This window comes from Lycium ferocissimum, chromosome 10, assembly GCF_029784015.1.
Source record: "Lycium ferocissimum isolate CSIRO_LF1 chromosome 10, AGI_CSIRO_Lferr_CH_V1, whole genome shotgun sequence".
NCBI classification, from domain to species: domain Eukaryota; kingdom Viridiplantae; phylum Streptophyta; class Magnoliopsida; order Solanales; family Solanaceae; genus Lycium; species Lycium ferocissimum.
Window position 1 is genome coordinate 33,512,427 of NC_081351.1, and position 11,565 is coordinate 33,523,991.

Consider the following 11,565-nt stretch of genomic DNA (forward strand, 5'->3'; position numbering starts at 1 on the left):
TGCATAACATGTATATCATCAAAGTGTGTGGTAGGAAAAATTTGAATTTCTCCATCTTTAACCGGAGAGGTTTCGAATTCGAGCATCCAGGTGGAGAATTTCTTGATAAAAACACTTTACCCCTCCTTAAGGCCTACCCAATGAGAATCTAGATTAGTAGGGCTAGTGATTCTGGATACCATATGGTTAAACAAAAAGGGCTCGACGTAAGTCATTCAAATTATATAAGTTTTTATCAATTAATTACGTTAAATAAGCATGTGAAAAAAAACATGATTTTTAATTAAAGATCTAAAAAGCAAGAACTTAATGTTCCCAGTTTATAGAGCTTGGGCCAAGCGTGATACTTGGGACTCTCCAGCCCTTTCTGGCATCAATATCTTGGAGGGGAATTAATTTGGACTTACGAGCTTCAAAATTCATACAGCTAACAAGTGTCGGTTCAACGGCTATAGTTCTTTTTTTTTTTTTTTTTTTTTGGGGTGCTATTTTCCTTTCTTCTATTCATTTTTGGGCAGATATATGCTTTAGGAAGACATGAGTCCTCTATCAGTTTTCACGTGATACTCTATCCGAATCGCTTTGCTTTTTAAAGTATGCTAGCGAAACCATGCAATAAAGGATTGCGTATCTGCTATTTTGTTCAGACGAAATCCTAACATAATCACTCCGGATAGAATTAGAATCTTGACATTGCACCACTTATATTCAATAAATAACCAGGAATGTTATTTACATAACACCACTCTAGTGTAGTATGTGTTAGAAAACGATATGAAGAAAGCGGAAAAAAGAAGGCTTGAATTAAAATTTTCTTAAAGAAGATATTCTTATTATACAGATTTAGGGAAAATATTGACAATCTTGTTTGAATACAAGCAGCCACAAATATGATGCTTGCAAATTTTTCTGATTATACTTCATTGGGAAGTCACATTAATTTATAGGGCAAAAGCCAGACTTATTCCGAAAAGTCATTTTATTTCACAAACAGATATGTCCTTTTATTTTGAATTAAAATTTTGGATTTAAATTCAAATAAACTGATTTTCTGTTATAAAAATAAAATAAAATAAAATAATTAATTTATTACTCGCCCGGCTCAAGCCAGTCCAAGTATTTTATTTATTTAAATATATTAATACATATATATATTTAAGTTTTGTACTATCAAATATATGATAATATTTTTTTCATAAAATGTAAAAAGTAGACAAGTACTTAAAATAGGGCCAAATATGGCTTCAACAATCGATGTATTATTCACCCATATTTCCCTATTACATAACAAAGTATCAAACAGTATGTTAACTATCAAACAGTATGTTCTACAGTAGTAGCTTATAGATTACAGATGACATGTACCAAACACATCCAAAATAACCAGATCTCCAAGTTACCAATACTAATTTCGATTTCAAAAGTAATAAAACATTGACTAAATGGAATTGTCCGCATTTACGTATACTGATGAGCATTCAGTATATCAGTATTTCATAACAGGCAACCAGCACCACGTCAGTGATGATTAAATACAACGTTTCTAAGAAAAATCCTAAGGGGTGAAAGATATCTGTGTTTCTTAAATTCTACCTAGGCTCGTTGTTGCCTAACACCGATTTCCCTGAGCCAGAAAACCCCAGTGACATCGTCCATATTGAAAATGATGGAAGAATGGTTTTTGGAAAATATAAAAACTGTTTTTCAACCAGACACCAACCCAAAAAAAAGAAAAAATTAGTTTTTCAGTGTTTGCAAAAACCGAAGAGCTTTTCTTTCTTGGTGTTTGGTAGGAAAAGATTCTTCACAGGAAAAAAGAGGGGAGGGGGGGATAGAAATCTCTACTTCAAAAATTTGAAGCATATGCCACCTAGTTTTCAACATGTCAACAATCAAGCTTGATTTCTTGTTCTCCCGTGATGTACTTGTAATCTGATTCTACAGTTCTAAATTTTGTGCAACTACAAGAAAGATCTAGGAATTAAGGGGATGAACAAACTTTTACCGTCCACTTTATGGTAACTCACTAAAAATGTACAGAATGGTTCAAACTTGATAGGATATATAGTTCATAGCAGTGCTACAGACTTTGATTGCACGCATAAAACACACGAAACAAGTGCTTGCTTTAAGGGTTTACGTTAGCAATATATACAAGCAGTTAAGTAACCCTACAAACAGGAACAGCTTTGCACTTACTGGTTGATCAAAACCTATTGAGCTCAACCAGCATCACCCAAGTCACCGTACTCGCTTCCTCTTGGACTTCCGCTCCAAGTTGACCTCCTTGGGCTCTTTTGATGAGCCACCCAATTTGGCACCCACTGCAGAACTCCACAGTGCCCTTTCAACATCTGATGCAGTAAAACAGTCTCCTTTTGCTGATAACTCCTATTAACCAATTGTCAAAGGAGAACAAGATGAGACACCCTATGCGTCAGAGGCAACAATATACAATGTACCACAGGTTTAGAGTAGAAGTTCAACCTAATTACAAACACTATAAAGGTTCTGTTTGGGTTTGGGGAAAAGCGTCTTAACATCAGAGGTAAAGAGGCCACACTAGGCCACTTCCTCTCAAAAGATACAAACTCTCAATCCTTCATAAGATTAACCGCTTAGGTAAATTTAGGAGGAGGTGGGGAATCTGTGAGGTCAGGTCTCTCTTACATGTTTTTACTTCAAGAGATTATTGACATTCCAACTTGTGGGGATCAATCAGCATATGAAACTCAATTCAACTACCAAAAATACTTCAGGCTCATCACATGAATTTTGCCTTCTTGCTTCACCAGCGTATCAGGTCCTTGACGCACCTATTGTGCTACTGGCCAAAGCATCAGTCTTTTGTCTCTAGTGAGGTCAACCCTATAGTCACGATGACCGCTTTCTCCCACCATCCTTGATAGTGCCTCTCTTAAGTTTTGTTTTCTTCATCCAAAGGAAAGGACATCTGAGACAAAACTACAAGAGCCGTAAGCACACTTCTAGGAGTTACGGGTTGCTAATTACGGGTTGACAGTTGGCATTCTTTGATATCCTGGTGAAAGAACAAGAGAGGATTTTTCTGGTTCTTCTGAACATGACATGCATTAAAAAAAAAGTTTGGCACATGGCATGAAGAGATATAACCTTGAAGGAAACTTAAGGAATGCAGAGATACACGTGCTATGCAAGGACAGAAAACCACATACTCAATGACGTACAAGTATGAAAACAGGATAATGATGGGCTGGTATCCATGTATTCTTGTCCTAGCTAATCAGATTGTCTTTTGAAGCTAGAAAGAGAAAGCATCATTGTGCTATTACAAAACGCTTCCCGCTTGATAATGGCGCCATTACAGGAATATTGTGTTTGCGATCAGACTGTCATTCAGATAACAAGTATGGAGTCCTACTTGCTGTAATCTGTATAACATCGAAGTCTAGGCCCTTTGTCAAGTATTCCAATGAATCAAACTTAAACGGTTTACCATTTGAGTAATTGATAATCTCATTCTCGAAAAATAGGCTAACTAAACCAAGATCAAAGCATCATTATAACTAAAACATAGAGAAAACGTCTAGCTAACCTTGGCTTTTGCCTGCAATTTGTCCACCAAAACTAGATACTGTTTCAAAGTATAGTCTTTTGAGTTACCGATTGCAGCAACCATTGCCTAACAAAACAGCATTTTCACATAAATCAAACAGTTTAGTATACTTCAATTATCAAATTGCAGATAACCAAATAGAGTTTTCCAGAGCTAGAAGGTCATGATAAATTTACTTCATCCGACATAAACGGTGCAATATCTGGCGCATAAGCAGCCAGAACAGCGGAGGCAGTGGCTGGACCGACGCCTTTCAACACAGTGAGCTCCGTAATAGCTTTCTTGATATCAGGTAGAGACTGAAATGCCTTCTCTGAAGCAGATCTCACCACAGAGTCGTCCAGTGATGATACAAAATCCAACAGCCTAGGCCTGAATGACAATTGTCATATGTTACTTGCACTTTTTTTGTAGCCTTAAGTACAGTGTCTAATGTAACATAAATGTAGTTATATTCTTCAAAATACAATTAAATTAGGCAAGAAATGCACAAACGACCGAATATGTAAAACACACTCATATCGAGTTCATACTTATAATCGAGTTCATACTTATAATCGAGTCCATGTAACATACTTCTCTATTTCAATTTGTCTGTCTTACTTTCCCTTTTAGTCCGTTTGAAAACTAATGTCTCATTCCTTTTTTGACAACTCTTTTATTCCAATTTTCCTCATAGCAAACCCACAAGATTAAAAAGCATTTTAGTACATTCTACACATCTTTAGTTTAAGACCACAAGCTTCAAAAGTCTTCTTTACTTTCTTAAAAATCAAAAACAGGACAAACAAATTCATTACTATTACTACTCCGTCTATTTTACTTGTCTTGTATTGACTTGGCACACTTCTTAAGAAACCATAAATAGAATGACAATTTTACTACATCACACGCCCAATTATTAGTAAGTCATCTAATGATTGAAATCAACCAAGTAGTCACTAACAATTCAAGTTTCCAAATCAATAACTAATAATAAGGGTAAAATAGGTATGAAATGTAAATTATCTCTTGGTTTCCCCAACTGGACAAGTTAAAGTGAACAACTTTTTTCAGTATACACGACAAGTAAAAATGGACGGAGGGAGTATCAATTGTCAAAAGTAAATACATGAGTATATTTTGGTATATGCTAGATGAATAGAGAGAAATTAAAACCTCCATTTGCCTCTTGTAAGCTTCCATTGCATGAGTTTAGTGAGTTCGGGATTAGTGATGTAACTAGGGTTTCTTTGACGGAGAACACCGGGAAGTTCATTACGGTAGAAATCATCGAGAGAAACGAGGTTGGGCTTGTTCAGCGACTCCATATGGGCTCCGTATGAAGATAAGGCCTCCTTCCATTGGCCCAAATCCGAGCATTTCAACTCCATCGCCGGCGAATACAAGTCTATCGCGCCATTTCCTATAAATGTTAAATATTTATATGCTACCTGTCACCTCTGAGAGTCCACTAGGTTCTGTGAATTTACTTTATTAACCTCGGGTTAATTTGATTAATTTATGATTGCATAAGTATATAGTTTTAGTTTGAAGCAAGTCTGTTAAAACCTATTCGAGGTTGTTTAACTAACACATACATATGGTATTAGAGTTTCAATTATATTCATAGTTTTACAGTAAAAGTTATTCTCTCTTAAACCCTTTCTTCCAGTTAATATATTTAATGAAAATTGATGTTGTTTTTAGGGTTATCTAGAAAACATCCACACACGTTTTAGAATTAGCAATGTTGGCATATTGTGACCATATGGTTTCTTTTGGTGTAGTTTTAGCATTATGAGATAATATTTGACAAAGTTTCTACACGCATAATTTGGAAATAACTTTTGTGGCTTTTGGAAAAAAAGTCAAGTAGGCTTTTGAATTGAGTATACGTGAAGTTGAAGGCTAGCTCACTTGATGAACTCTCTGTTTTATACAGATAAGGTGAAAGGTTCAAACTTTTTTATGGTATCAGCTGCTCAGATGTGCTTCTACTTCATCATTATTGCATCTTCTTCCTCAATCCAATCTTACTCTTCAAGCCCTTCTTCCTTTTGCCTTACGAATTCTCTAACGAGTTCAAGTCAAGACTATAAAAATAAAACTAGATCATTTTCTCGGTTTCTCCTTTATATTCAAGGAAATTCTTAGGCACACAATGTTGGAGCCCACATTACAGACGAGCCCAAATCACAGGAGAAGCCCGGGTCTGTCTAAACAACAAAGACCCAACAATATATAGTTTTTTCTTCCACCTCGTATTTCATTTTTTTGCGCGGATTGTCCTTCAAAGGCATTGGTCTTTAATTTTTGTCCCTCAAATTGGTGGTCTTTAATTTTTTCCCTTCACCTAATATCCCGAGGTTTTGGGTTCGAACCCCAGCTCAGTAAAAAAAAAAAAAAAAAAAAATCACAAGGCAAAGGTTTGTAGCAAAGTTAGGTCTGTTTGGGCAAGCTTAACTTTTACCCAAAATTAGGCCTTAAGGCCTAACTTTTGCCCAAATTAGGCCTATTCGGGCAAAAGTTAGGACTTAAGGCAGAGGTTTGTAAAATTTCAAAAAAATAAAAAAATTGCTTTAAGACAGAGTTTTGCCTTATGCCTTAAGGTGGATTTTGAAACTCTGCCTGAGGTAGAGTTTTGCATGCAAAATTCTGCCTTGCGAATTCAAACTCTACCATGTAATTTTTTTTAAAAAAAAAAATTTGACTGAGCGGGTGTTCGAACCCGAAACTAAAATTTTTTTAGTGAAGGACAAAAATTAAATACCACTAATTTGAGAGACAAAAATTAAAGACCAGCGCCTTTGATGGGCAGTCGTGCAAATGACCCATCGTATTTTTCTTGTCTGCTTTCTACATTTGGGCCAAAGCCCATCTTTTATGAGTTGTGAAACTTACATAAACAACTACACGTATAGCTTTGTTCATATTAGTAGGGAGCGGAAACCAAAACTATTTCTGGTAAGGGAAAAAAAACTTGATTTGGTACGCTCAATTTTACATTTTTAGAGAAATTATAAGTCATTTTCTTCTCTCTGCGATTTGTGATCAAATCCGTGGAAATATTAGCTATTTCTCCACTTTGACAACCACAAAATGCAATTGAAACAAAATTTTACATTTGTCAATGTCTTTTATAATGTCTAGACGTCCCTATGAACAGAAAAAGAACCAAAACGAACAAAAAGTAATTAGAGGATTCTTTTATGCTAAATGATAAAGAGAAAACTCTCGATAGTAGAGGCTTACATGATGAATCAGATTGTACTTAAAGCAGATTTTGTTGGATTGTAAATTAAAGTAGAGAGACCCTAAAAAATCCACTAGACAAATTCCTAAAATAAGTAGTTGGAAATTAATTTTTGTGACAAAACAACGAGCTCGGGGTCACACTTGTACCTTCAATGAAAAACGTATCCACCTATAGGCTGTAACACATTCATCATATTCATGTTTAACGGTCCCAATGGATCTAGTGGTCACGACAAATATTACACATAATCTTATTCCTATACGGCTATACCTCACGTTAAAGAGAAAGAAGTAATGTAAATGATTTTCAGAACTTTCTGGATCGAATGCAACACTATCAAAATATCTGTTAATGTTTAATGTTGTTATTCGGAGTAACGTACGACGTACGTAATATAGAAATATAAGATTTTTCTAGATCAACAGGCTCCTTTTTTTTGTTGTTGGTGAATTTATTCCAAACTTCGATCTGCAGGCTATCAAAGGTTAATCTTCAAGTCGGTACGTGATGGATCATCCGCATGGATATGGTGATCTAAATATGTGGCTCTTGGAATACTTCCATTTTATATTCACATGATCAGAAGATTGCACAAGCTGATTTTATTAGTCGTCTCTACTCTCTTATGTATCAACATGACAACAACTTGCATCACGAAGGACCTTTATATATGTTGCAAAAATGAAGTGTTCTTTTCATATTTTGTTATGTTTGTTCTTTAATTCCTTTCAGAATGTTGAAGACCAGCATTATACTAAAGTATATATATTTATGTTTTTAATTAGGTCTCCTCTTAGAATAGTTTGTACTTCTTTGCACCTTGTGAATCGTTACATATAATTGCTTCCTGGCAGATACGTACTTAATATTTTATTTTATGAGTTTTGAATTATAATTATTTTTGAATCAATAATTTATATATTTTAACTATATTTTTTCAACATCATTATAGAATTTGAGTCAACGCTAGTGAATTATCGGAATTATCGAATTCAAGGGCATATTCAAAATTTGAAGAACATGGATTTTGATTTCTAGCCCAACCTTTATCTTTTCCTCTATTTCCGACTCTGATCAAACTCGTGAACATAACGGTGGTTCCACCCATACAAGCTCCCTGAGACATGGCAGAGGAGTTGGGTAAAGTTGAACATTTATCATGAGTTCCAATTTGTTACTTCTTCTCTCGCGAGTTATGTGACATTTTCGCTTATCGAGAGTCAATTTGATTAATTCTAAAGCTAAATTCGATTAGATTATATTCTAAAATTAAAAATACTATGAAAAGTACTACAAACTACAATTCTTTTCATGTCAAAATGATAAAAATAAAAAAAGTTAAACTATTAATTAAAGTTCACGTAGCTTGAATCTCGATAAATAAATGAAAAGTGTCACTTAAATTGAGACTGAGGGAGCAGATGATAGGACGTTGAAATCATAGAGGAATTTGATGCATGCATGGCCGGCGTGTAAGGTTCTCATCGACACGCTATATATGGTTGCAAACGTTTGTCCACAATTCCATATATTCGGCCGTAATTAATATAATCCCTTTCAATACCCAACTTTGGCCTGATAATAAGCTAAAAAGGTACTACTAATATTACGTTTCCCCTTGAGCTTTGACTTAATCCTTACGTAAGACATGTATTCATGTTCAACTGAATACAGTTAGGGGTCGTTTGGTACACGGTATATGGTGGGATATCCATCACTAACTTGTTAATTTTGTACCATGTTTGATAGATATCTTCTATCAAACACGGTATAAAATGAAGGTCAACCTCAAGGATGGGATATCCCACCTTATCCCATTAACCTTAGGATTATTTTATTCCATCTCTTAAATGGTATAAATTAGTCTCAGGATTATAATCCGGAGATTATAATCCTGAGATATAATCCCGGGATAAACTAGTCCGCGTACCAAACCACCCCTTAGGAGTTAGGACCAACAACTTTTTCTGTTACAAGGTCGAAAACTTTTTTTTTTTATGTGTTCTGTTTTTCTTTTAAAGGAAAAAAAAAATATTACCCTTTAGATATATATAGCCTTGAGGTTATTTTTCAAAACATTTGGGACAAAATAAAGCTTCTGAAAAATAACAAAAATAATCTCAGAATAAATTCGATGTAACATTTGATTGGCAGCAATGATCAGCAACATGAGAAAAAATAGTTTCACATATCTTATGCAACATCTGGTTGATATTATTAAGTTTCGCAATGCTAATATATAGTACTCCTTTACGTTATGCAATAATTTATATAGTTTCAATGTAGAATAAAATATGAAATAACATCTATACTACTTATATATTACCTATATTATCATTTGTCACATAACGATCTTAACATAATTATTCATTGCATGAATAATTTATATATTATAATCTATGCATAATTCGATAGTGAGCAATCATATTCTGAGTGTCTGAACAAATCAAATAAGAAAAGAAACGCAAGCTCATAAGAAATCATGCGCTGTGCTTTTTGGCAAATTATGGAACACTCAATTTCCTCCATAGTAGGTTAATGTTTGACAAGAAAAAAATATCTGAGATATTTGATATGGCATTTAATGCAAGTTCTGCTCTGCAATAAATAATTTGAGCAGAAGTTGTGGATTTGGTTTTCGGCAATTTATAGACGTGTTTCTCAGTAGAGATGAAGAAAAAAAAAAAAAAAAAGAAGACTACTCCACAGCGGTGGCGAATGGTGATTCAATAGTGCAGGCCACGTTAAAATCAACAAAAAAATATATTTCTCCCGAGTGGAATTCGATCTTGGCTCCTCATGGTTTAGCTAAAGCCTACAACCTTTAACCCAGAAGCACCAAGATCTTTTATTGTATCTTGCGTCTTATTTATTATTTTATACCAACATTTCAATATCCGTTATAATAATCTATATAGGATATCGCTCCTGCATTACACGAGTCTTGCAGGCAAAAAAATAGTACATGGGTCCGCCACTGCCCACAAGTAAGGGACAAAATAATTGGGGACTTCTTTTTGGGTATAATTATTCTGCTTTCAAAATTCATTGATCACACTAATTTAAATTTACACCGTGTAAGACAATCAAAAGGAAAGCGCTCCCTATCACGATTTTTGCATTCCAAAACTCAAAACTCGAAACCTAGCAATCCAATCATTATATTACCCAAAGTGCTTTTGGGGACTTCAACTGCTAAAGTGCCAAATTTCTGATCTTGAATTTTGGTTTCGTCCAAAAAGAAAATGAAGTACAACAAATGCCGGAATTTTGGATAATTAAACCATGTCTGTGTGACCTCCAAAATATAAAGCTTGAATTTTAAAAGGAAATCTTATGTTGACAATATTTTAGGGCTACCCTTTAATTTAGTCATATACCGGTCTTACGATTTGACAAAGTACTTCCTCCGGTCCTTTCAGGTTAGCAAAAAAATTTGATCCAAAAGATATGTTAAATTTTAGAAAGCTGAGAAAACATTAAGAGAGAAAAAAAAAAAAAAAAAAGATCCGACTATACACACTCTTTAGTCTTTACTCTGAAAAGACATCACATGACCAGTATCAACAGTAGTCAGAATCAGTGGCGGAGTCAGAATATATATTAAGGGATGCGTAAAATATAGATATGTTGCTACACAGGTTCGAATACACAACCTTAGACAAGTTTTGCAATTAACCATTGCGCTAAACTATCAGCTTGTATCAAAGAGTGTCAACACTAGTATACATATCTATAAAACCAAAATGTCACTAATCTATACAATGTAATTTTCCGGTGAAGGGGTGTCGCTCCTTGGGCAAGGGTAGCTCCGCCCCTGGTCAGAACCAAATCCAGATCAGTGGTCACACCAGCTTAATTATTTAATCAAATAGCTGTTTTCAATTCAAGCCTTACCCCAATTAGCTAGGCAAAAGCCATCGCTATAGTCACTAGTCAACAAGCAACTCTTTTTTTTTTTCCAAATAGAAAATTATTCAAAACAGAAAGATGAATTTGGACCAAACATTTTAAAATATGTCGTACAGTAGCCAAACAACTACCTACAATTTATTATAACTGTCGGGACATTTTATTCTCATTTCTTAACATAGGTATATAGATTTTCCCTCGTAAACAAAGAGAAATAAAATAATTAAAGGGTTCATTTCTGCTTAATTAGTAATTAGGCGACAATTCTCGAAAATAGTAGAGACTTACAAGGCGAAGAATGTGAACACTCTTGAAATTAAGCACTTTCCATTGACAGACAAAAAAAGACCCACTTAGTAATTGACTTCCTAATGTTAGTTCTTGGAATCATCATTCAGAGTTCAAATAACATATACCGTCAGTAAAAATAATTTCTTATGTTCCCATGGTATTTTTACCTCTTTTAGCAGATGATATATTTTTTAAAACATTAATTCTTATATTTTAGAGAAGCTTATTTTTAAATATCATTTGAATGGCTTGATGGGGTGTGTATATATATATATATATTTTTTTTTCTTTACATAGGGGTAGGAGAAGGGGAAATGGGAGAGGGAATTACAACATAGGAATTCGAACCCTCACCAACAAGGTGAAAGTTCAGGTAGCCAACCAACTGAGCTACTACTCCCTCCGTTCACTTTTACTTGTCCACTTTTGACTTTGCACACCCCTTAAGAAATAATAAATGAAGTGCATAATTTATCAATATATCCATATTAGTTGGAGCATATTTTTTATTGGTTTTGAAAAATAATTT

At 34.4% G+C, this 11,565-nt stretch overlaps 1 protein-coding gene across 2 annotated transcripts; it reads right to left on the reverse strand.

The window, feature by feature from the left end:
• Positions 1–2,033: 2,033 nt before the first annotated feature.
• LOC132033506 (uncharacterized) lies at positions 2,034–5,012 on the reverse strand. Of its 2 annotated transcripts, XR_009408748.1 has the most exons (5): positions 4,754–5,012; positions 3,772–3,967; positions 3,575–3,661; positions 2,671–2,953; positions 2,252–2,391 (listed from the first exon to the last, which is right to left on the reverse strand). XR_009408748.1 is itself a non-coding variant. In XM_059423492.1 (4 exons), the coding sequence occupies exons 1-4, from the start codon at positions 4,966–4,968 to the stop codon at positions 2,242–2,244; spliced, it is 648 nt and encodes a 215-aa protein (XP_059279475.1). In that variant the 5' UTR covers positions 4,969–5,007; the 3' UTR covers positions 2,034–2,241. The 2 variants fall into 2 exon arrangements, 1 of the variants encoding a protein (XP_059279475.1); XM_059423492.1 differs by lacking the exon at positions 2,671–2,953 and having other exon boundaries at positions 2,034–2,391; positions 4,754–5,007.
• Positions 5,013–11,565: the final 6,553 nt, after the last annotated feature.

What these genes read in the sequence shown, in the direction of transcription:
- LOC132033506 (XM_059423492.1), bottom strand. Translation starts at nt 4,968, where the DNA reads ATGGAGTTGAAATGCTCGGATTTGGGCCAATGGAAGGAGGCCTTATCT. An exon ending in CTTACAAGAGGCAAATGGAG is followed by an intron (nt 3,968 to 4,753) that starts GTTTTAATTTCT and finishes ATTGTCATTCAG; the next exon opens with GCCTAGGCTGTTGGATTTTG. An exon ending in AATTGCAGGCAAAAGCCAAG is followed by an intron (nt 2,392 to 3,574) that starts GTTAGCTAGACG and finishes ATTGGTTAATAG; the next exon opens with GAGTTATCAGCAAAAGGAGA.